The 26053-nt window shown below is 42.0% G+C and overlaps 1 protein-coding gene across 1 annotated transcript; it reads right to left on the bottom strand.

Annotated features, from left to right (window-relative positions):
• Positions 1-846: 846 nt before the first annotated feature.
• Positions 847-19481, bottom strand: PWP1 (PWP1 homolog, endonuclein). The gene is made up of 15 exons (XM_061125433.1): positions 19259-19481; positions 16944-17002; positions 16623-16807; positions 14981-15066; positions 14784-14880; positions 13139-13249; positions 12195-12325; positions 11508-11569; positions 9066-9162; positions 8335-8396; positions 6724-6835; positions 4678-4768; positions 4459-4580; positions 2000-2105; positions 847-1196 (listed from the first exon to the last, which is right to left on the bottom strand). Exons 1-15 carry the CDS (start codon positions 19328-19330, stop codon positions 1087-1089), a joined length of 1503 nt encoding a protein of 500 aa, XP_060981416.1. The 5' UTR covers positions 19331-19481; the 3' UTR covers positions 847-1086.
• Between the last annotated feature and the right edge of the window lie 6572 nt (positions 19482-26053).

Below are 26053 nucleotides of genomic sequence, written 5' to 3' on the forward strand. Positions count from 1 at the left end.
AGAAAACAGCTCTTGGTTTCATTTATCTTTTCTATTGTCTTTTTGGTCTCTATTCCATTTCCCATGCTGACCTTTTCCCTTCCTAAGTTTGGGCTTTTTTCCCCTAGTTCCTTGAGATGTAAAGTGAGGTTGTTTGAAGTCTTTTTTCTTGATTGTAGGCATTTATTGCTAGGAACTTTCCTTAAGTTACTCTTGCTGTAGCCCATAAATTATGATATTTTGTATTTTCATTGCTCGATTTCTTCTGACACATTAGTTGTTTAGTAGCATGTTGTTTAATCTCCATGTTTGTAAAATTTACCTTTTTTCTTGTAACTGATTTCTAATGTTATAACACTGTAGTCAGAAAAGATGTTTTGTAAGATTTTTAATTTATTGAGACTTGTCTTTGTGGTGTAACATCACATGATCTGTGTATTCTGTTGCTTTTGGATGGAATATTCCATGTATTATCTGAGTCCATTTGGTCTAATGAGTCACTTACCATTTGCTTTATTTACAAATGTTATATCCTCTTGTGGACTGAACCCTTTATCATTATGTCTCTTTTGCTTGGTAACACTGAATACCATGCTGTGGACAGAAAAGGCATGCCACTTATAGAACAGCAGCACTAAGATTTCTAACTCCTGAGCATTAACTGGAGAACAATTGTCAGGAAAGTGTAGTCCCCCATGGACCCACCTCTGTTCATGGTCTACTCTGGACCCTTGGCCTAATCACCACCTTCCAAGGCCTAGGTTTACCCATCTCTTAAGATTACAGGATTTTCTCCTTTTCAGATTCCATGAAGTACTACTTATTTTACATCCTAGACTACCTGTGACAGATGGCACATTTACGGAATGAATTTCTAAAAACCTTTTTATTCCTCCTTTCAAGAAGTGACTGCAAGTGGAGCCCTGTGTGCCACACGCTTGAGAGGTCAGCATGGAGGCCAGCCCCGAGTGCTGCCTCCACAGCTGCAGGGGGGGTCAGGCAGCTCTGGTCCAGTCACTTGGATGGCTGCAGCTGCACAAGGGGCATCTTTAGGCCAGCTTTTTAAAACTCAGTTAGGATAAATAAAACAGCAAACTATGATCTTCATTAAGACTCCATTGGTGTTTCTGAGCTCCTGTTCCCAAAGGGGCCGCTAATAGACGAAGTTCTTGCATTGCCGAGAACAAGCCTCTCTCGTCTTCCAAATGCTTCATTTACTAAAACATAAAATAAATGGTTAAGAAACTACCAGATCAGAAAATAATATAAAAAAATGAGCAACGAGGTTCTCTACCCTGTTGTGGGAGATCTTCTTTTGAAAAACATGTTTAGCACTTTATAAACTGGAAAGTAACCAACTCAAAGTCTAAAATAATGTTCTGAATGAGGTTAACTGTTTTATACTGGTCTACTTTTTTTTTTATACTTTACTTTCTTTGCCTTGTCCTAGATTTATTGAATCCACCTTGATAACAAATGTCCAATCCCTCATGACAGTGACTCTGTCCTTCCCTTATTACACTTAATTCTGATTATTTCCTGCCTTCATCTTTCTCCGTTTCATGACCACAATAGAATTGTTTTGGGGATTTAGGACTTGTTTTCGTCAGGGAATTGAAGATGCAGGAATCAGAGTAGGGCTGCAGCATTCCAAATTACATCAAAGTAATAGAAGGGAACCTGGCCCCTTCAGGGAAGCTGGATTTCGGGAGTGTGGGAGAGGAGATCATACTACATACCCTTCCAGCTTGCCAATAAAACCCTTTTTTAAATAAAATCTTTCATTTTTAGAATTCAAATTTTGTCATAGATATTTTAAAATTAAAGTATGAAGACAAACTTATTTGTGAATATGAACATTTCCATATTACAACTTGATCTTGTCGGTTTCCTGAGCGACTGTACTGGAGGATGAACACTGGGTCTGTCTTTGCCGTCTCCCTGATGTACTCAAGCCACACGTTCTATGTTAGCTCTTACAGAACTTACCCAGAAAAAGCAGGAAATTAGGAATTCTTACCTGAAGAGACTGTGCTTATATCCCAGACCCGAAGCCCTTCCTTCTGACCTCCAAAAGCATAAATAAATGGCAAATCAGGGCAACAGGAAGAACAGAAGAGAACTCCCTGAGAAGAGAACACAGTCAGTGATTTCAATCTTCCCAGAAAGCGCTAATCTCGATTCCCTACTCCTGTCTACAAGACCCTACGATTGAATGTCACTGAAAACCAACCCACCAGAATCTCCTTCAGGGCTCCTGTAAAGGTACTTCACAGTCAAAACAGTCAAGTTGGTGGGATTATCTCTGTGAGACTGGGTGCATGCTCTGACCACTCAGGCTCACATCTCTATTATCATCTAATAGGGATTTCCTAGTAAATTTAATCTGCTTAATACTCCCAGAAACGAATTCTCCTTTTTAAGTAATAATGCTATAGTACAATCATTTAATGTTAAAAGTTTAATGTTTTGTTTTTTAACTCTATTACTGTCAGGGAATGTTTGATGGGAGGATTCCTACGTGCTGTCTCTCATGAGTCCTTTGTCCTTCTTCAAGTGGAACAGCACGCTGCTCCCAGGGACTGAGGTCATTGTGTGAGGCAGGCTTGGGTCTCCTTTAGTAAACATTCTCTTTAGGACAAAACTGCTTAGTCTCGTTCCCCTTTCTTGAGATATGGATTGCCTCCTGACCTTGTGACTAACATTACCCCTTGTTCCCTTGGTAACGGTTGATGTACGTTCGGTTTTCTGATCTCTATCATTCCCGAAAGAAGTTTCTTGTACCACAGCCTATATATACTCATAGGAAAATCATTAAAGCACCTTTGCTCCATCAGAGCTTAGGTCCCCGGGTCTTTTTTGTCTCTCTCGCTCTCTCTCTTTTTCTGGCTGACTCTCTGGAGCGTGGAGACCCGTCGTGCTCACTTTTCTGCCCGGGCTTCTAAGACCCCCTCGAGAGGGCGCCTGGTGCCTTCGTGAGCGCTGCAAGTTCTGTGTCAAGGACTTTATTGGTCCTCTGCGTAAACAAAGGGATATCAGCCTCTTTCTCTCTTTTACTTTATCGTCGACTCCGTACCACAAGGTTCCGGTCCATTAAAGGACCCCAACATATTACTAGATAACACATGCATCATAGCCTTTCCCTTCTCCAGGGGATCTTCCCAACTCAGGGATTGAACCCAGGTCTCCCGCATTGCATTTTTTACCAGCGGAGCCATAAGGGAAGCCCAAGAATACTGGAGTGGCTAGCCTATCCCTTCTCCAGGGGATCTTCCCAACCCAGGAATCGAACTGGGGTCTCCTGCATCACAGGAGGATTCTTTACCAGCTGAGCTATCAGGGAAGCCTACATGCATCATAGAAAATATAAACAAGAAGTATAAAAATAACTCTGAGATAATCAGCTGTTCATGTTTTGGCACAGGGTCTTCTAGAATTACATATAAACATTGAACACTTAAGTATTTAAATATATGCATGGGATAATACTATGAAAACTGCTCTGTAGGTGGGGAGGGGTGTTCAGGATGGGGGGGGCATGTATACCTATGGCCAATTCATATTAATATATGGCAAAAACCATCACAATATTGTAAAGTAATTATCCTTCAATTAAGATAAATACTTGGAAAAAATGCTCTATAAAACTGCCTACCCATATTTTAAAATACACAAACATTCATGTATACAGTTTTCAACGGCTGTATAGTGTTCTATATCTACAGCTGAATTTTTAAAATGCCTGGTATACACTATGCTCAATAAATATTTGATGAATTGTTGAATTCTAATCATTTCTAAAACTTTTGCTACTATGTAGTAATTTCAGTGTAGTAAGAACTATTAAATAGTTATACAAAGAGGTAGGTGATACACTGACCTCAACAGCTGTGGTGCCCTAAAAGGTTCAAGATTTTCAGAGATGGGCTTGATTTTAAGGTTAAAAAGCTGTGGAGCATACAGTTACCAGCAGGGAATGGGGGCAGGGGTGGGAGTTAGGAAGTGACATGCGCACACTGCTGTATTTCAGATGGATAACCAACAAGGACCTATTGCAATGCACAGGGAAGTCTGCTTAGTACTATGTAACAATCTTAATGGGAAAATAACTTGAAAAAGAGTAGATACATGTGTAAGTATAACTGAATCACTTTGCTGACACCTGAAACAACATTGTTCATCAACCATACTCCAAAGTAAAGTTGTAAAAAAAAATTTGTAGCCATTTTACTTCTGTCCTAGAAAACCACCTCCTCCTCATCCTGGTTTTCCACAAGCAACTGTTAATCATGAAAGTTGGAAAAGGAACCAGACAGTCATTGATTTCTCCCCAAATTGCCCTAAATTAGAAAACTTCCAGAATTTGACTAAGACCCAAATTAACTTCCCAACAAATCCATATTCTTTTGTGCAGTGATTCCTAGAGAAAAACAATAGATCAGAAACAGAAAGAACCAAGATGCCCATGAGTATTCTTACCATTTTCATATCGCGAGAGTGAACCAGACTTGGCCTGTCTCCTAATATGTCCCAGATCTTCACGTACTTGTCTGCTGATGCAGTCACAAGACAGCCCTTGATTTGACTGCTTAGATCAAGACCTAGAGGAAGATAAGACTAGTTCAGGGACTCTCACTTTGAAATAAATTTACTTCATCATAGGTTAACAGAAATGAAAGAAACCATATTCTTGCTCACCAGAAATTTCATCATTGTGTGCGTTAAGTGTAAAAATTGGCTTATCTGAACGTGCATCCAAATTATATACAAAGCCGTCATCTGTACTGGCCTGGAAAGAGTAAAAGATGAGCACAGCAATGTTACATGATAATAAAACTTAGCAATGGGTAAATAGTATAAATCCTTGTGAAAATCAGCTATGGACCTGACATACCTGAGACGCTTATTAAAAACTAGCATGGACATAAGGAATTCACTTGTGGTACGGTGAGTTGGCTCTTACAAGGACTAGTTTAGCTGACAGGTCTATTAGGAAGTTGGATATGAGTATGAAGCAATGTAGTTGATACAGACTGGGGTTAGAAATACGGTGGCACAGAGGCAGAAGTTACATCCATGAGAAGAGAAGGGATTTGCTCTGTGAGTGCAGAATTTAGAGCGCCGTGTGAGGACAGAGGCCTGGAGAACACGCCACTCACGGTAAAGGCTGAGGAGGAGCTCACAGAGGTCAGGATCAAAGAGGGAAGGAAAATAACAGAACCCAAGGAGGCAAGGCTTCTAAAGAAAGTGACAATGCTGTCAGTGTTTGGGCAAAGAGGTTTAATCAGGAAAGGACTGAGGCAGATTACAGTCCCATTTTCAAGAAAGGAAGAGAAAACTTTGAAGGGATTAAGAGACAGACCTGGTCACTGATGGGAGACAGAGACTTGCACCTATATATAGGCCAAGGGCAAGAGTCAGGAAAGAGTGGCAAAAATGGGACAATTGATGCAGTTTTATAGGTGGGGCTGTAATGGGCACAAAAAAGGAAAAGGAGGGGCGTTTCATCTTTTGAGACTTGAGGGATGGAGGTACACCATTTTACTTTGATTACTTTCCACTTCCTTAAATGTTTGTGATTTTAGGGCTGATAACCATTTGGCAGCAAATAACCTAGGACATGTGTGCACCTGCCTGCTGAGAGCCAGCTCTCCAATGTAACTGGGGCTTCACCTGAGATGTTGCAAGATGGGATCTGGCTTGAGGTGGCTCAGGCTGGGAATCACACGCACCTCTGCAGAGGGTTGAGATGATATGCCCCTAGAATCACAACTGCAGGAACCTTACTGAAACCTCACATATTCAAAGAAAGCTTTTTTTTTTTTCCCCAAAGAATTCTGTCCCTCATTTATAAAGCACTAGATATTTGCTTTAGGAAAATTAGGAAATACATGATTCCTTGGCTTCTAGATAAAAGCTGGGATTTTATTTTTCCATGAACTGAAATATCAGTGGCCTCTTTGGATGCAACATGGAAAACTGTTCTCTGCAGATATTATGGGTATTCACAAAATGATCATAAACTTTCTTCCCATCTGGGAGACAGTGGTACATTAGTAAGTAAGTGTTAAGTCACTCAGTCGTTTCTGACTCTTTGTGACCCTATGGACTATAGCCCACCAGGCTTCTCTGTCCATGGAATTAATTCTCCAGGCAAGAATACTGGAGTGGGTTGCCATTTCCTTCTCCAGGGGGTCTTCCCAACTCAGGGATCGAACCTGGGTTTCCTGCACTGCAGGCAAATTCTTTACTGTCTGGACCACCAGAGAAGGTGTAAGTGCTATATTTATTAAACATGATAGCATTAGCATCACTGGAGCTCCACTGAAGTACTAATATTTAAATAAAGGAAAATTTTCTTGAACTGATTTAATCATTGGAAACAAAATGAATTTCTGTGATTTTAGTACTGATAACCATGTTAGCAAATAACCTAGAAAATATGTGTGCCTTAGTATTTGTCATGCTCAGTATTACAAAATAATTTTACAATGATCAACTAATTATTACAACTAAAAATGTGGCATGCTTTGGAATGGTTGGAAATTAGCAAAATTATTTACATGTTTACCATTTTTTTTGTGGTGAATTCATTGTTCTCTTGTTGAGAGATTTTTTTTTTTTTTTAAATAAACCCCAAATGCAAATACTTCACACTGTTGATATAGAAAAAGCTTTTCTACAATGGAAGTAAAGAAAATAAGTCATTAATAATCTAATAAACAGCAATGCGCATATTCTTACCAAAAAATGACACGGTGAAAAGTGGTTCCAGGTCACTCTCTCAATCTGCCCACTGAAGCGCCACATCCGGTGTGTCTCCTCCGGACTCCGGCAGTCATACAGAGCCACGGACCTGGGCGTGTCCAGGCACAGTCAGGGTTCTAAGCGCTCAATAACCCCCACCATGACATCAAGACCCAATTATTTACAGCCTATTTTAAGGTTCTAAAAGAACAGATGAGTTGATTTTTACTAATTGGTGAACTCTGGTCCTGTCACTTGAAGACACTGGTGGCTCCAGATGTCACAGTGGCCTTGACCTCCCCCAGATTGAATCCTCTATTTCAAAGATGAATCGTCTCCATTACCCAAAGAAAAGGACAATTTCTAATTTGTCTTTCTCCAATACTGCTCAGAGCCAGTCTTAGCCACATTTACTCTCTATAAGCAGGTTACCACGTTGGGGGAACAGATGAATGAAGTGAAGTGAAAGTCACTCAACTGTGTCCAACTCTTTGTGACCCCATGGACTATACAGTCCATTGGATTCTCTAGGCCAGAATACTGGAATGGGTAGCCTTTCCCTTCTCCATGGGATCTTCCCAAATCAGGGATCCAACCTCAGGCTCCCGCATTGCAGGTGGATTCTTTACCAGCTGAGCCATAGGGGAAGCCCAAGAATACTAGAGAGGGTAGCCTGTCCCTTCTCCAGCGGATCTTCCAGACCCAGGAATCGAACCAGGGTCTCCTGCATTGCAGGTGGATTCTTCACCAAATGAGCTATGAGGGAAGCCAGGTTAACATGTCTCAGTCACATTTACTCTCTACAAGCAGGTTACTGTGTTGGGGGAACAGATGAATAGACTTTTGTAGTTGGGACTGATACAAAACTACACAAGGATAAGGATACAAAATAAAAGACTGCAACTTATTTTCTGTTTTTATTAGCTACCTCTCCCATCTCCAATCCGTAAAGAGCACACACATGATTTGGAAACCCCCTGTGATGGACTGCAGTGGTCCCAATTCTTCATCTCTCCCCACATCCATGCCCTCTGTCAGTGATCTAGGAGTTCCTCCCCTAAAGGCAGAGTTCATTTTCCACTCCATGTGATGTCTGTTTCAGCCTAGAGTGAGAGAGATGTGTAGTAGGTCTAAGCCCATGTCTAAGAGGCCCTGGTGTCTCTGCTTGTACTCCTGACCTTGCTGTGGCAACATATGTGGACTAGCCTGCTAGTTTTAAAAGGATGTGAAACAGCAGAGTCTCTGGGCCTAAACAAGTCAAGATTAGTAGAGCTATCAGTTGAATCTAGCCTCGATTAGCTCAACCTTGCACAGGACAAGAAGCAAATATTCATCGCTTAAGACACTGAATTTGGGGATGGCTTGCTTCAGAGCAACGTCCAACTCATACACCCTCTAAAAATTGAAGATGTTAGCTGGGAATTATAACAGAACCATATTCCCTTGCAGACTGAGAAGATCAAGCTGAAAGGACAAATAAGTACTAGTAAAGATTTAAACACATAAAAGCCAAAGTAATAAATTCTATCTGAACATTCAGTGACACTTTCTGAGTTAGTTCAAGAGGGAAAAAACCAACAACAATTAATTCCTAAAATGCTTTCTTACTTATCATATGATCCAGAAATCAGAGTCTGTGCTTCAAATGGATGAAACTGGAGAGTCTGGACCTAAGAGGAAGAAACATAAATTAATAGATAAATGTTTGTTTGGTTTTGGTAAAACTGCCTAATACGTGATGGGAATCAACTTAGTAGTGTTCCTACAAATTTTTTCCTTTGAAATGTATTATGTGAAGAAGCATAAACGTACTACATAATCAGAAGGACAAAACATACTTCTAAATAAAAGCTGATACTTAAAAGACCCAATGCAGCATTCCCCAAATTGTGCTAGGCAGAATACCTATGTCCCTCAGATGTTAAAGTACAGTCAGAAGAAAAAGGGGAGTGGTCAAACTTACTGGGCAATGCTACACATTCTGGAAGTTTCACAACATGCATTAGCACATTAGATCCTTGGGTTCTGCAGTATCAACTGTTAAATTCTTTAACCCCATTACGTGACTGACGCCCTTCATCCCTTTCTAGGAGCCTCTGTAAAAAATGTTCCAAAGCACTAATGTTCCTAGTCACTTTACCTTTCGGTACCTAATTTTGCACTGCTCAAGAGGATAATAATTATAACTATCACAAAGGGCTCTGTGAAGATCCAGTGGGTTAGCATGTCAAAGCACTTTGTAATTCACGAAAGTCATATATAAATGTTTGGGATTATTTGTTGTAGTCAATATATGCCCCAGCTTTTTAGAATCCCTTTTATCCACGAAATCACTATACCTTGTCTGTGTGTACGGCAAGGCTAGCCGCTGGCTTCCCCAAGGACATATCCCACAGAATAACAGTGTTATCAGCTGATGCACTGGCCAGCACATTTCTGAGAAAGGGAGGAAACAAATCGGGTAATCTTTTAAAAATCAAGAGCATTACATGTAAGAGTTCCGCTTATAACCCTACCAAAAAATAAAATAAAATACCTAGGAGTAAATTTAACAAAAGAAATGCAAGATTTTCAATATACTGAGAGGTTACCCAGAGGTTCTGATTTGCAGCTAAGTTTGGGAAATACTAACCTAAACAACGTTCTCAAGTCCATTTCCCCAAATAGTTGTAACTCTGTAGAGGTCTGAACACAAATGAGAAGGCAGGATATCCTTCAGTAAGCTAGCACTCTGGGATCTTCCTTAGAATGCTCAAATTATGAAGTGTCCAGAGTAATAGAAATGCCTTTAAAAAAACTGTCTTGGGTAATCAAGTTTGTTCTTCCCCTCTAAGTAAGTTGTACTCATTCTAATGCTTACCTTCCTTGCCTCAGTAGCCCCTCAAACCAACTGTACTATTAGGAAAATGGCCCTTTTGAGGTAATAAGTATAAAAAATACATGGATGACACACAAAAGAATTAAGTTGAACTCTTACCTTACAGAGTATACAAAATAACTCAAAATATATCAAAGACTTAAACCTAAGAGCTAAAACTATAAAACTTTAAGGGATGAAAATCTTCGTGACAGTGGATTTGCCAATGATTTCTTCACTATTACACTAATGTGAACGTGACGTCGCTCAGTCACGTCCAACTCTTTGTGACCCCATGGACTGTAGCCCACCAGGCTCTTCTGTCCATGGGATCCTTCAGGCAAGAGTACTGGAGTGGGCTGCCATTTCCTTCTCCATTACACTAAAAGCACAGGCAACAAAAGTAAAAATGAACTGCACCACATCAAAATGAAAAACTTGTGTGCTTTGAAGGACACTTCAACAGGGTTAAAGTCAATCCACTGAATGGGGGAAAATATTGGCAAATCACAAATCTCTTAAGAGATTAATTTTCAGAATATATAAAGAACTCCTACAACTTAACAGCAAAGAGGATCTTCCCAACTTAGGGATCGAACCGGGGTCTCCTGCATTGCAGGCAGATTCCTTACCATCTGAGCCACCAAGGAAACCACATTTCATTCATTTACAACAGCAAAAAAAACCAAACAACTGAAAAAATGGACAGAAGGATTTGGATAGACATTTCCCCAAAGAAGATATACAAATGACCAATAAGTACTGGAAAAGATGCTTGACATCACTAATCACTAGGGAAGTGCAACTCAAAGCTACAATGAGATACCACTTCACACCAGTTAGGATGGCTATTACAAAGACAACAATAACAAAAACAGCAAGTATCAAGTGTTCAAAAGGATGTGGAGAAACTGGAACCCTTGTGCACTGGGGTTGGAAGGTAAACTGCAACTGCTGTAGCAAACAGTATGGTGGTTTTTCAAGAAGTTAAACGTAGAAATACCATTAGCTGCAGCAATTTTAATTTTAGCTGTATATTCAAATGAACTCGAAGAAGGGACTCTAACGAATACATGTAAACCCACGTTATTATACGTATGTCAATGACACCAGCATTATTCACAAGGGCCAAGAAGTGGAAACAGCCCAGGTGTCCATAACAGATGGATAAACAAAATATGGCATATATGTACAATGGAGTATCATTTGATCTTAAAATGGAAGGAACTCCTGCTATACGCTACAACATGGATGAACCTTTTCCTAAGTGAAATAAGCCAGTCACAAGAAGACAAATACTATATGATTCCACTTATAAGAGGTACCTGGAGGAGTCGACTCATAGAGATAGAAAGGAGAATGGTGGTTACTAAGGCGTGGGTGGGCAGGAAATGGGGAATTTACTGGGCATATAGTTTCAGTTTTGGAAGAAGAAAAACTTCTGGAGTTGAATGGTGGTAATGATTGCACAATGTGTGAGATGTCCAGAAAAACTATGTCCAAAAAACTGTACACCTAAACATGGTTAAAATGATAATATTTTACAAAAAAAGAACATGTGGACAAGATGTTGTCAAAACTAAACGACGTGAGAAAAATGTCTTCCCTGCAGTAACAATTCTCCCACACCACTGGCATTGCAACCGCAGCACATGCTGGTTTTCCCAGCGGTGCTGGAAGAAGGGCACCTGGTCCCCACACAGGTAATGAGCATCTGCCAAGTGAAGAGACGGCAGGTGGGGGGGGCTTGCAAGGATACAGATAGCAGCATTCCTGCATCCCAGCAATGTCTACTGCAGGGAAAGAGAAGAAAACAAGGACATAAAGATGTGAAAACACAATGTAGAGAGACTGAATGAAGACGTGAGGCAAAATCACAGTGGTTACAGTCTTTAACAAGCCTGCAAATAGTATTTCTTCTTACCTGACCAGCTTATTCCAAGAAAGGTCAAGGACAGCATCTGTATGCCCATCTGCTGAGGAATTCTGTAATAATTGTTTAATTACTTTTGGTATTAAAGCATCACCCCAATAAAACTGGTTTATTAATTTGAAAGATTCTTTAAAACCTTAAGATTATTCTGATCTTACATAAACTTGCTCCAAGATCTAGGGAAAGAAACACCTTGTCTCCCTCTTACTTCAGAGATATGATAAATGTTCTTTACAGGGAAGAAACTATAGTAGTTCTTTATCTGTTATAATTCTATAAATCAACCCCCAACCAAAAATGTAACAATTTAAAAAGTTATAGGAATACAAGGATATTTAGAATTCAACATACTCAAGGCTAAAGAGAAACATTTTAAAAGTTCAAAAGTAGCATATTAGTGTGAATAGCCACTATATACATAAGGAGGATCATAATCTAAGAGTAACTTGTCTTGTGTAAGGATGAATAATGTGCTAGTGTAGGTTATATGTAATCAGAAATCGATCTTTCCTTGGATGGGCCTTCTGAAACTAGAAACTACAGTAACTCTGGAACTACTTTATCTTATTCCACCAAAACCGTCTAACTGAAACAGCGCATTCTCAACCCCTGCTCCCACCTCCCCCCAAACCTATTTCTATTTATCATTAGAGTTTAAATATCTATTAGCTTGTTTACCTTCTTTCCTTTCTTTTTCTTCTTTTTTGACAGCTTACTTCCAAGTGTGAAGACTGGCTCTAGAGAGTCCACTATATCCAGGTCCCATACTTCAATAACAGGGGTCATATTTCCCACAGCAATGTAATTTCCTACAGGAGGCAATGATAATTTGAGATTTAAAAAATAACTTCTAATGAAATACATTACACTGCAGACTGACTCATGGCTTAGAGAAAGTTCTCTCAAACTTTCATGTGCCTGGATGTGGTTAAAATGCATATTGTTTCCAGAGGTCTTGGGTGGGGCCTTAAAACTGCATTTGTAACCAGTTCGCAGATGGCGGCAATGCTGCGCTGCTGGTCCTCAGACCACAGCGTGAGTGACAAGGACTCCGTCTCCTGGTCCCAGGGTCTTCACTGATACAATGACAGAACCCTTCCTACCTTCATGGCTGTGGTAAGGATGAGGATTTGACTAGATCATGAATGTGAACAAGTTTTGCAAACAAGACGTGAGGTGTGAGTATTAACAGTTTTTACCCTAATTATTAAGTGTGATGGGGCAATGAACAGTGTGCCGCTAAGGCCAAAGGGACTAAGCTAAGAGCCTAATTCTCTCTTCATTCTGGTTCTACTTCATGTTTTCTGAAAAGGGTCGTGCACTGAACTCTACCTGATGACAATGGACACAGCATGCCAGTTTACACTGGGTTTTCAGGAGACCTCCTCACAGTTCTGAGCCCTCATCAGGCCCTGTCCTTCCGCCTAGTGAGCAGCTACCTCTTTAGCGTGTTCAAAGTCTGGAGACATACAGACCCCAAACAATTAAGTGGCTGTGGTCTGAAAACTCTGTAACTTCATAAAACATCAACCATTCTGGAAACATTCATACAAAATAGATGATGTCTGTAGCTAGGAAAAACACACAGGAGTAGAACCATTGAGCAATCTTTTTCTAATTACCAGTTGAGTCATCTGGGCTAGGATCAAAATTTAGCCATTCCACACTCAAAGGGTATGCAGACAACAGGATATCATGGTGGACATAAAAAGAATCTTCTTCTTGATTATAAACTGAAAAGATTGGGAAAAGAGACTTTATTACATCAGAGTAAGAAATCATATCCCACTCAAGAGAACAGAGACTCCCTTTTAAACCTATGGCAGTCACTTGCTTAAAGTCATACATTTAATACACTTAAAGTGATGACATTAAAGAAATTCCAAAGTATTTACTGTTAGGCAAAAGTTTTTCATGTCTAATATATTCCTAGTACCTGGTAAGCCCCAGAGGGGAACACAAACACTGACAGAAAATTATCATCAGGCTGAACGCTCCATCTGCATGTTCCCTGGCTAAAACGCTCCGACCTTCTGGTTCACCGACTACAGAAAACGCTCACAAGGTCTCCATTAAAAGTGCTTCATCACTATTTTATCTTTTAAAGATCTATTTGGTCATAAGTCAAAACAAGTCAGTACTGGAGAGAAATAACTCATAGTTTTAGAAATTTAAATGCTTATCAAAAATTGCTTTAATATTTATTATTAAAATCAGTAAGAAATCTTAAAAATTATATAATGAAACACTGATAAACATAGAGCCTAAGTAACCAGAAATTCTCCCCAATATGCTTTTTACTAGAAAGAAGCAATTTAAGATGAGCTAAGGATTTTTAAAAAATTCTTCAGACCATGGTATTTGGGGTAGATCTTGGGACTAGCAGATTCCATGTAATGTTCTATCACATCACTTTATGATGAGAATGTGTGTTGAAAATTATTAACTTGTGGTCCTGTAAGAACCTCAACGATGGTCAATGTACTCAGCTTACATTTTAAAGAAAGATGACGATGAAACCTTAAAACAATCTTCTTTTGACCATGTCTTTTTTTCAGATTTAGAGAGAAATTTTGAAATTATTCCTGAACAGAGATATACCAAGTAACTTGGGAGATTCACACCAAATCCAAATAAAACATATCATTAATGACCTAACTTAGAATGAAACAGGAATACAATTACTTTACTTCAACTTCTCAGCTCCTGTGAATCACAGGATTCAAAGGAATGGCTAAACTTTCAAATGAGAATGTATAAAAATCAGTGATGACTAACTGTAATAGTTCCAATTTTTTGAAACTTGAATTGGTCTTTAAAAAATCCCACCAACATGGTTTACATTTAAAATATGTAAAAAGTTCAAAGATAATTAGAAAAATAACTTCACATTGAAATAATTGCTATTTAAAGTCTTTTTGATTGTATAAATAGATCACAATGGGCCATGGGATAAAAATGGCCTAACTGCAACAAACTTAAAGGCTGCAAAGAAATCCAAGTTAATAGAGTACAAGTAACCTAGAAGGTGCCAATAAACATTAAGCCCAAGGGATTTAATTTTCATACAATGTAACTGTGTTTCCTATAAAAAAAGGTATTAACCTAATAATCTCTTTAAGCTTCAAAATTTTAAGACAGATGAACAGAATCAACTAAAATGAGATACAACAGGATTTGGTGCCTAGAAATCCATAGTAGTTACTATGATGGTTATTTTAATATCACTTAAGTACAGAACCTTTTAGTAAGAGATATTCCACTTACCATGCACCTCTAAATTGCATTGGTCCTGTTCAGCTCTGCCACAAACTATGAGATTGTCACTGGGCTTAATCAAGAAATCTTCACGTTCATATTGCTCCTAAGTGGAGACAGAAAAAGTTATTGATTAGAATCAGCTATTTGGGAAGGTTTTTCAAACACTTAAGGAGGATAATTAGAAAAACCACATAGATATTTACCGTATCTTTCAGAGTGACGTAAGGATCTTGATCATTACTCCCATAGACCGTAAGACCCAAGAGAGATTCACCAAGAGTTTCAGCATCTATAAGAATTCATACAATGAAATGAATAAGCCAGTCCTTTAGACTAAAGCATTTTTCCTAAGACATGGGCTTCTCTGGTGGCTCAGACAGTAAAGAATCCGCCTGCAACGCAGGAGACCTGGGTTTGATCCCTGGGTCAGGAAGGTCCCCTGGAGATGGAAATGGCTACCCACTCCGGTATTCTTCCCTGAAGAATTCCATGCACAGAAGAGCTAAGCAGGCTACAGTCCATGGGGTCGCAAAGAGCTGGACAGACTGAGCAGGTAAAATACACACACACATCCCATCTTTGAACTTAGATCCGACTGTCTATTTCATAACTAACTCTGAATCATTTATAACTGGGAAAGTAAATTGTAGATAATAATAAATAGGAATTTAAAAGCCATTTACTTTTGGTCCTGGAATGCACATCTAATAGTCTTGAAATACACACTCTTCCAATACAAGAATCAACTCAAACCAAGAAACCTCCTTTTAGAAAATATCAGAACTCTACTCAGATCTCTAGCTTGCTCCTTGTAATCATTATTCAAAAGTGCTACAGAGAGGTGGCCTTATAGACCCAGAAATAAATAGGTCCCTAAAACACTGGTATCAACACATTAAGTGTTGCCTGGTCAAAGAAAATCGTAAACTGATGAGCCTCATAAAGTGAAGTGGGTTTCTTTATTGCAAGATGTCTCATAACTGCTGACAGGCTAACTTGCCCAGTGAATCTGAAAGAAGAGATACTACCCTTTACACCAAATTTACCTCAAAGCAACATTCTTTCATGGCATGTCTACAAAGGTGACAGAATAGACCCCGAGGAACATAAAACTCAGAAGGAAGATACTCTCAATTTCCAGGGGAAGCTACTTTAAGGAGGCAGGGCTCTTTGGTCTTAAACATCTGACAGGTAACAGACGGGAATTTCTATGGGACAAGGTGGGCAGAGCCAGTGCTCGGCGGGGTATGGAGAGTATCAGGAAGCAAGCGTCTGAATGGCTTTGCTCTGGACTGGTCAGCTCTCCCTTCTCTGTATTTCCATGGTACTTGGTCCTAACAGCATGGAAGCCACCCAGAGCGGGACCTACAGCCCAGAGTCCAATGGAAAAAAGTATCCTCTGCATCTGAGGAAGTACACTGAAAAGCATGAAGGTTTTAGAGTCAGAGAATATTAAAACCTCAGCTCCATTATTCACCAGCTGTGTGACACTGGCAAAGTTATTTCATCTCTATAAGCCTGTATTTTTTTCTGTAAAATGGAGGTAATAATTTCTCTCTCATTATTGCAGATAAAGAAAAATGAATTACAGATTAACCACTACTTGCAATAAAATATACAGTATTAATTTTTTTTTGTTTTGTATTTTAGATCTTAGATAAGTGGGTTGAACTGGTTTTTTTAAGCCAGTTTAGGAAACATGCTGTCTGCCTTGAGCCTTGACCCAGATTATCTGACTGACATAAAGGACGATGGGATTTCAGAGTAAAGCTTTGGAATGCTAGTATCATGATCTAATGCACTGAGTTTGTGACTAAAAACCAGTATAAGTGACTAAATTCTAACCTGGGTCGCCTTCTTCATCATATTTATCTAAGTCGTACTCGGCCAGCTCATCATCATCCAGTGTCCTGTCATCTTCTGGGTCGCCATCCTCCAGGGGCTCCCGTGGTCGGGCCTGGGTGCGGGCACTCTGCATGCCATCCTCTGAAGGATCGCCTGTTTCCTCTTCATCACTGCCACCTTCTTCTCTACGCCGGAGAAAAAAGAAAAAGTCAAAAGATCAGCCAAAAGGCACCGTTCAATAATAAGACCACCTTGTTATCATCGTTTAAGATTTACATTTTATCTAGACTTGACTACAGGAATCAACATCCCCAAACTTACTGTAATTTTTCCTTTGCTTCAGCAATGAGACGTTTCACTTCTTCTTTACTAAGTTCTACCTATAAGAGAGCAAACATTTCATTATGATATATTTAAGGTCACCATTTTTAAGTCCCTGAATTAAAAAGATTGCAAACTAATCTAAAACATGGTTTTAAGAGACATCCAGAGTCAAATATCAATCCAAAGTCTCTAAACTTAACATAAATGGACTTCTGACATGTCCTTATAAATGAAGATCCCTTCTCACCCAGAACTGTTCAAAAATCATGTTCTCTCCAGACTTTTTTAAAAAAAGATGGACTTGTATAGACTGCCTTCTGTGATAGCTCATCTCATTTTCTTCTGATTACCTCAGCTCGGTGGCCATTCTCCCCATGTTCCCTGCGGATATTCCCAAACAATGCACTCCTGCCTTTGTCCCCTGACCTTTTCCCTAGCATCACTGCCAAGTATTCACTCACTGTACTGTCACCACCTTGCAAAGCTCATTCTCTCTGAATGGATTACTCCAAACTTTCCCTTCTCTATCCCTGTGCACTGTAGTTCCATTTTTCTGACTATAAGACTCTCCACTTGGACATCCTATTCAAAACTGGTCATCCTCTTTAGTGCCAAACTGTAAGCTTACTGTGTTCCGTCCATTCTTCATAGATGATGAACCAATCAACCACCCAGTTTGTACCAAAATGCCTTTAATTATATAGAAATCCTATTGGATAGCTCCAGAAACTAACGGTTCTTAAAATTTTAATTAGGAGATACTTACTTTTCTAATTTCTCTTACTGCTTTGAATTTTTCTTTCTGGGACTTTGTAGAATAAATCCAATCTTTTCTTCCTACAAACTCTTAAGCAATGGTTCCCAAATCTGTCTGCACATTAGAATCACCTGAAGGACTCTTTTTTTTTTAAACATTTATTTTTATTTATTTGGCTGCATAGAGTCTCAGTTGTGGGATGTGGGATCTAGTTCCCTAACCAGGGATCGAACCCAGCCCCCCCATATCAGGAGCATAGAGTCTTAGCCACTGGACCACAAGGGAATTCCCACCTGAAGGACTCTTAATCTCCAAACTAAATAAATCACAATACCTGGGAGCTGGTAGTTTTTGAAGCTCCCCAGGTGGTTTCAATGTGTGGACATGTTTGGAAATCAGTGTCCTCAAGTATTTGAAAGTCTCTGGTCCCCTTTTAACAACTCTTGCTTCCTTCAGTAATTTTTAATATATTATTTCCTGTCCCTATTCTATATGCATGCTCAGTCGTGTCTGACTCTTTGCAATCAGATGGACTGTCCTCTGCCAGGCTCCTATGTCCATTGGATTCTCCAGGCAAGAATACTGGAGTGGGCTGCCATGCCCTCCTCCAGGGGGATCTTCCCGACCCAGGGATAGAACCCGCCTCTCTCCTGTCTCCTGCATTGGCAGGTGGGTTCTTTACCATTAGCGCCAACTGAATGCCTACCGTGTGCCAAATGCTGGGGAAACTGGAGAATAAAACAGTCTATGTCCTGGTGGAACTGACTCAATAACCTGAAACAAACACTACCCCGCCCGTTTTTTTCATTAACATTTATTCCCACTGACAAAGAATTATATATGCACATGTCAACTCCATAAAGGCAGGGACTTTTCCTGTTTTGCTCATGCCTATCCCAAGACCCCGAACAATGCTGGGAACAGAGACAGCACTTCGTTAAATATCTGTTGAATAACTTAGGTAATTTCCTCGGCTACAGACTCAGTCTCTCCTGTAGGCTTTTCCTCTTCATAACGTGTCACCATTTACCTCTACCCCCCGCACCCCCACGGCCTCATCATTTCATTTGCACTACTGCGAGAAACTCCTAATTCAACTCTCGGGCTCACGACACCGTAGTCTCCACATCAGTTTTTCTACACCATGGTTTTCATCCAGTTCATTCCTCTAAACGCCGGGCGGAGATATGTGCCCCCTCTTCCCGGTTTGCCTGAAAACGCACTAGGGTGATGGGAGACTATGTGGTGTTGTCAAGAGGGCTCGCGGGAAGGTCTCAGCAAGCACCATCCCGCCTCCTTCCAGCCCACGAGGCCCACGTGCGTGCGAATCGCGGGGGAAGGGACGGCGAGGGGGCGGGGCCCAAGGGGCCAGGAGTCCCAGACCCTCGGAGCCACAGCCCTAGCCACGGCAAACAGGCCACAGCCGGCCCCAACCCCGGCAGTCCCACCAGCGGCGCCAGGGCCGCGCATTCCGGGTCCAGGTTCCCAGGCGGCGCTGACCCAGGATGCTGCAGAGAGGCCGCTCCCCCTATACCTCGGAGCGACCAGGCCTCACCTTGTCTGGCGTCTCTTTGGCCACGCCGCAGCGGACCCAGGCCACGCACGTCACCTGGCGGCTGCGGTTCATGGTCCTCGGCGCAGCGACGCCTCACGCTACAGACTTGCCCCGGTGGGTCTGGAATCCCCCGCAGCCCTTCGGCTAGTACGCTCCGAGAAGGATTCCCGGCCGCAGCTTGGGGCAGAGCGCAGGCGCTGGCCACCGGTTCCTTAGGGGTTGTCGCCCGCTTCTGACGTCATTCGAAAGCGCCGAACGGGAAAGGGGTGGGGAAAGAGTTGGTCTCCGAGGCAGCCGGGTCAGGAGTCCACGAGAGCTAGGCTGCTGTGTACGGTGGTGTGAATGGGTTTTAGAAGACATCCATGACGATGTCTGCGGCTTCGTGGGAGTAATGAATAAATAAATGAAATTGGAACTGTAAAGGTCAGAGCCAAATTTACACCAACCTTTATTTTGCCTCCATGTTCTTAGAGCTGACAATGGTAGAGGTTTTAGGTTTGTTTTTAAAAGCTTTCTCCAAAATGAACTTTTTTTTTTTTTCTTCTTCTTCTTCTCTGGCTGGGCGGGCTTGTGGGATCTTAGTTCCCCAAGTTCGGCAGAGCAGTGAAAGCCCCAGCCTTACACTGGATGACCAGGGAATTCCCCCGAATGAATTATCATTTCAAGGAGATAGTTTAGCCATTACATTTCATTACATTCTTGCATGTTACTTATATACAAGGTACAAGGTAGTGGTTGTAGCAGCAGCAAACACAAAGTGCTTGATATATACAGGAGGCACCGTTTTAAGTGCCTTATGTAAACTTGGTAACTTCTTAACCCTTTGTGGGAGATCTTACTCCCATTTTATGCATGGGGGAATATAATCTTTCCCAAGGCCACACAGCTAGCAAGTAGCTAGGATACTGTCAACGACAAATTGGCACTTACCATGGGCATCTGCTTCCCTGGTGGCTCAGATAGTAAAGAATCTGCCTACAATGCGAGAGAACTGGGTCTGATCCCTGGGTTGGGAAGATCCCTTGGAGGAGGAAATGGTAACCCATTCCAGTATTCTTGCCTGGAGAATCCCATGGACAGAGGAGCCTGGTGGGCTACAGTCCATGGGGTTTCAGAGAGTCGGACACGACTGACCAACTAACACTTTCACACACTATGGACACTTGCCACCTATCTCTACAAAAATTAAATCATGATGAACTTCTGTAGCTGCTGACCTTCAATACCCTGTGAAACTGGTTCAGGGTGGGGAGCAGAAATGAGGCTCTTTGTGCTGGGGAAAAACTGGTAGGACAGGTCATCAGGTGGTTAGATATTTTCAAGAGCTGATTTTCTTGGCTCTGTGATTCTGTCTTGGTCACTTGCCCTCTCTGACCTTCATCTCTCTTCCCTACATCTGAGACTGGCAAGCAAAACAGGAGGGTGGTTGTTATGGAGACAGTGGTGGCAAAGAAAACCGGCGGCATGTGCTCTGCCCCAGTTTTATTGTCAGAATGGGCTGTCCACATATGGGGTCAATTTGTGGGCAGTTTGCAACCCATTTTCCTTATGTACAATAGTTTGCTTGGTTTTGCAACAATATTGATGAAACATGATGAAAAATTACCTCCATTTAATTTTTTCCAATATTTTGGCCGCACCATGCGCCTTGCAGCATCTCAGTTCCCTGACCAGGGATTGAACCCTGGCTGCAGGAGTGAAAGCCCCGAATCCTAACCCCTAGGCCAACAGGGAACTCCCCCTCTATTTTAAAGGTGAGGAAATTCAGGAGTGAAAAGCCTTACTACCATGAGATCACACTCAGTTAGGGACTGGCAGAACTACAACTAGACACCAGCAACTCTTACACTCAGCAAGACCCCCTTGGAACTTGCCCAGCCTGGGGAGGGATCCTCTCAGGCATGAACTGCTAATCCCTAGGGTAGGCAGAGTATGTGTTCATCTCTTCCAGGACTGTTTCTCTAAAGCAATTTCTCTGTAGCTTCTTTGCTTTTGGTCCATTTTATTAAAAAAAGAAAACCTTTTATTTATATCTATTTACTTATTTGTCTGTGCCAGGTCCTAGTTGCGACATGTGGGATATTTAGTTGCATTCACACACTTAGTTGCAGAATGTGGGATCAACTTCACTGACCAGGGATCGAACCCAGGCTTCCTGCTTTGGGAGCACAGAGTCTTAGCCGCTGGATCTCCAGGGAAGTGCCCTGCTTTTGGCCCATTTTTAAAGGTGGTATGACAGGCTGTATTTTTCAAAAATGACTGCAACAATATCTTCCTTCAGACGTGTTTTCCACTATGTGTTCTTGATGCTCCCCCATCAAAACCTGGGGTCTAACTCTACCCACATCAGCCTTGAATTTGGATAGGCTTATGACTGCTTTGACCAATATTCAGCACGACAGAAGTTCCAAGGCTAGGTCATAAATAGGATGCAAGTTCTGCCTTTTCTCCCCCCATGAGACACTTATGTTTGGAGTTCTGAGCTGCCATATACAAAGTCTGGCCACTATGTTTTGAGGAATCCAAACCACAAGGAGAGGCCACACGTGGGTGCCCCAGTAGACAGTCCTGGTTTTTGAGTCAAGCCAGAACATAAATGAAAGAGCCTTCACACAGTTCCAGCACACAGACCCTAACCCCTCCTCTCAGCCTTTGAGTTTTCCCACCTGAGACCCCGGCCCTGTGGAGCAGAGATGAACCCTCCCCACTGCGCCTTGCCCCCAATTCTGACCCCTCTCCCCTGAATCTGTGAGCATAGTTAAATGGTTGTTTCAAACCCTTAAGTTTTTTTTTTTAATCCTTCCATAATTCTTTATTGTGGTTAAATGTACTATAAAGTTTACCATTTTAACCATTTTTAAGTGTACAGTTCAGTGGCATTCAGTACCCAACCACTAAGCTTTGAGGTCATTTTAAAATGCAGCAATAATTATGGGAACAGGCAAGAACCTGGGCTATATTTAGACCAGAGCACATGAGCTGATTTATTAGTAAAGAATGGCTTATTAACATCTGGCTGGGCTTAGGTGTACACCCCTGGTATGCAGGAGTGGGCTCGTATTTGAGTAGTTGCCTCTGGATTCATTCACTCTGGGCTGCCCTCTCATGAGATAGCTGCTGCTCCATGACGGGGCTGGTTCAGAGTGGGTATTTGATTTGAACCAGAGTGGCTGGTTCAGGCAGGTCTAAGTATTTGTTAAATGAGTAAATAAAGAATAGAAAGTGAAGTATGGCTCTAGCTACCTTGGGCCTGCTGAACTTACACTCTTTTACTGGGTTTAGATCTGACATTCTGCCACTTCAACCCAAGCTGTGAATTCCCTTTAGGATTGAAAATCCAACTGCAGTTGGCATTATTAGTTCCTTATAACAAGAATTGAAAGAGATCATGCTTAAGTAGTTCCATTTCTAAGCCTGATTCTTGGGAACACTGATGAGCATATTTAACTCAGAAGAGTCTCTTTGCCAGAGGCCAGAAAAACACTGTACTTGGTAGCATGTTGGCTATTCATTCTTAGAGCTAAAGGTCTTAGAAGATTGGACCCAAGCCCATGCAAGGCTGTCATTACACCCTTTAGCTCAGTGCTGTGTATAATTAGGCTCATAAACATGATTTCTGATTGGTCCCAAGCCAGAGAAGGAAGTGAAGTGCGTGGTACCCCCACCCCCATTACACTAGGCTCTATTTCTTGCCTCTCCTATAGCTAACCTTACAATATTAGTTAGCTGACAAGGAGTAGAAGGATATTAATAGCTACCAGTTACTAAGTGGTAGAGACTTCTACCGCAAACAGATGTTGCCATGACACAATCAATTTTATTTTTCTAGAACTGAACTTTTCATTTTCATGAAAATAGGAACCATCAGGGCTTTGTTACTAGAGTAGAGCCCATCAGTACCTAGCATGGCGCCTGGCACAATAAATGCCGTTAATATTTGTTGAATCAATGAATGATTTGCTTGCTTGCTCAGTTGCTTCAGACATGTCCGACTCTTTGGACCCTGTGGACTATAGCCTGCCAGGCTCCTCTGTCCATGGGGATTCTCCAGGCAAGAGTACTGGAGTGGGTTGCCATTTTCTCCTCCAGGGGAATCTTCCCAAACCAGGGATCGAACCCAGGTATCCTGCATTGCAGACAGATTCTTTACCATTGAGCCACCGGGGAAGTCCCAAGTGAATGCTTATCAGAGTTCTAAACTGAAGTCCACAGACATCAGGCAACTTGCATAGAGTCACATAGTTAGTAAATAGCAACATACCACCCTGACTTTTAGCACAGAATCCTTTTCTCTATGCCTCAAGTTTTCTGGTAGACTTTTTCATTCATTCATTTATCTGTCAGAACTCTTCCAGATGCAAGTGACAGATAACCAAACTCTTGACTTGGGCAAGAAATGGAATTTACATGCTCTGATGACTCAAGGAAGCAATGACATAAATGGCTTCAGACTCAAGCTGGATCCAGGGGCTTAACCCAGGTCATCAGGATTTGACTCTCTCCCATTTTTTTGTCTCTATTTTCCAATGCATTTAGCTAATTCCAGGCCTTCAGCAGTTTGCAGCTTGTATTGCTTGCTGTCCTAACAGAAAAGCACTTACCTTTGTAAACTCCGCTTTTCTGTCTGATTTGTCTCCTTGGTTCTGAAATGGTCACTTGCCCACTGCTAAACCAGTCACTATAGTCAGGAGAAGGTGATGTTTTGCTTGGTTGGAGCACAGCACGTGTCCAACTCTGGAGCCAGAGAGGAAGTCAGCTCTTACATGGAGCATGTGGGTGAGAGTGTGGAAGAGGAGAGTTCTTTAGAAGAGAAACTGAGACGCTGCTCCCAGCAGTGGGAGATTTCCATGGTGGTCCAGTGGCTAAGACTCTATTCTCCCAACAGAGGGGGCCCTCTGACAGTTCCTGGTCAAGGAACTAGATCCCACAGGCTGTAACCAAGAGTCCACATGTTGCAACTAAAGATCCCACATGCTACAACAAAGAACGAAGATCCCATGTGTGGCAACTAACACCTGATGCAGCCAGATAAATAAATAAATATCTTAGAATTATTTTTAAAAAAACAACCCATTTTCTCTGACATCTTTGTGCAGAGCTCTGTTTGAGAGACAGGGAGCTACAAAGATGAATATACCATAGTCCTCCCCCTAAGAGGAGCTGACACCCTAACAGAGGACCAGAGCTGCAAAATCAGGGGAAAACTGAGACGTGTAAGTGAATGTGGTTGGGGCGGCCTGATGCTGACTGACTTACCTGGTTCCCCGTCCAGATGCCGAGGGGCAGCTGAGGTTTCTGACTACTTAGCCTGCACTGAAACTCTGCATTTTCCCAAACGCTCCCTTCTGGATGCCACCACCACCTCTACTTCTTAGGAAAGAAAACCCTTTCCTCAGGTTCAAGGAAGGTTCTGGGTAAGACCTCATTGTTTGTCTTAAGTTGAAACTTCAATCCCATAAGCTTGCTCACTCCAGTTCTACCTTGGTTTTCTGCTCCAACTTCTCTCCCGGTGACCAGCGGTGCGGTACTGAGGTTCCAATCCCAGACGTGAGGCTGGAGCAGAGGGGACGGGAGGAGACAGGTGGAGGGGGGGTGCAGCTAGATGGTGACCATCTTGGCAGTTGGTGGTAAGGGAGGCTGGGGGCCATGACTAGGGGGCATACGACAGACAGAGGACACATGTAACTTATGTTTTCATGTCATCTGATCTCCGGTGTGTAGAATGTGTGCGGGGGGACCAAGTGAATGTGGGGAAACCATCAGGAGGGTGCCGTATGGCTAACCTAGGGGGAGATGATGCTAGAGCAAGGCCGAGGAGGGATGGAGGGAAGTGGGGAAAGCTGCCATCTCCTGATGGGGGGGTCTGTAAAGAATTGGTGGCTGTGTTTAATTTACCACAGATGAGAAGCCTGAGACCCAGAAAAAGGATGTGACTGATCTAAGATATGGGGTCAGGGCCCAAGTCTTCCAACTTCATTCTTATGTGGATCCCTTCACACCCACACAGCCCCTTCTGGAAGGGAAGGCAGGAATGTGCGCCTGGGGAAGACGGAAGCTTCACCAAAGCCCCAGGTGAAAGAAATCAGTCACATCCCCACCATCTCAAGTCCCACCTGATCACATTAACAGAGGTTTCTGAGGAGACAGAACCCTATTTCCATTGTCATGAGAACAAGGATTGGGAAACAGATCCAGCTGCTCACAAGAAGCAGAGAAAGGATGGGTGGGGCAAAGGTTTTAATCTCCCCGCTTCAGGATGCCAACAGAGAAACGACTTGACTCTAAAGGGTCCTGGAGACATTTAAAGTCAAGTTCTGGGCTCCTCTGGCCAGCCTCTGGCAAACATCAGTCATCACACAGGTCAAGTTGAACGCCCGTGTTTGACTTGTCCATCAGAGAGTGATCCATTTTGGGACACCCAGAGCTTGGAGGAGAAGGCATGCCCAGTGAATATTTGAATAGGAAGTGGAAGCATGACATCTCTGGAGCCCTCTTAAGGATGGAGTGAGTAGAATGATGCAGTTGTTGCCTGCTTATGAGACACTAAAACAGAGTTATCAGATTCTTATCACGGGGTTTGTTAGTGCAGTGTTCACTGCTGTATCACCCTGCCTAGCACAGAGTAGGGACTGAGTTAATATTTACTGAGTGAATGAGTGAGTGAGGAAACGCAGGAGACTCCTCAATCACTCCTCTGGAGACAGTATGAGAGCCCCCGAATGTGGAAGTGTGGCTCCACCTAGTGGCCACTCAAGGACTGTGCCTGGAGCTTGAGCATTCTTTGCCCCGACTTGA

The sequence above is a fragment of the Dama dama genome, chromosome 22 (assembly GCF_033118175.1).
Source record: "Dama dama isolate Ldn47 chromosome 22, ASM3311817v1, whole genome shotgun sequence".
Lineage (NCBI taxonomy): Eukaryota > Metazoa > Chordata > Mammalia > Artiodactyla > Cervidae > Dama > Dama dama.

Coding starts and splice junctions, on each gene's coding strand:
- PWP1 (XM_061125433.1), bottom strand. CDS start 19,330: ATGAACCGCAGCCGCCAGGTGACGTGCGTGGCCTGGGTCCGCTGCGGC. Junction 8,397..9,065: donor TTGCCGTACACACAGACAAG/GTATAGTGATTT, acceptor TCTTCCTCTTAG/GTCCAGACTCTCCAGTTTCA. Junction 2,106..4,458: donor ACTCTCGCGATATGAAAATG/GTAAGAATACTC, acceptor TTCTCTTCTCAG/GGAGTTCTCTTCTGTTCTTC.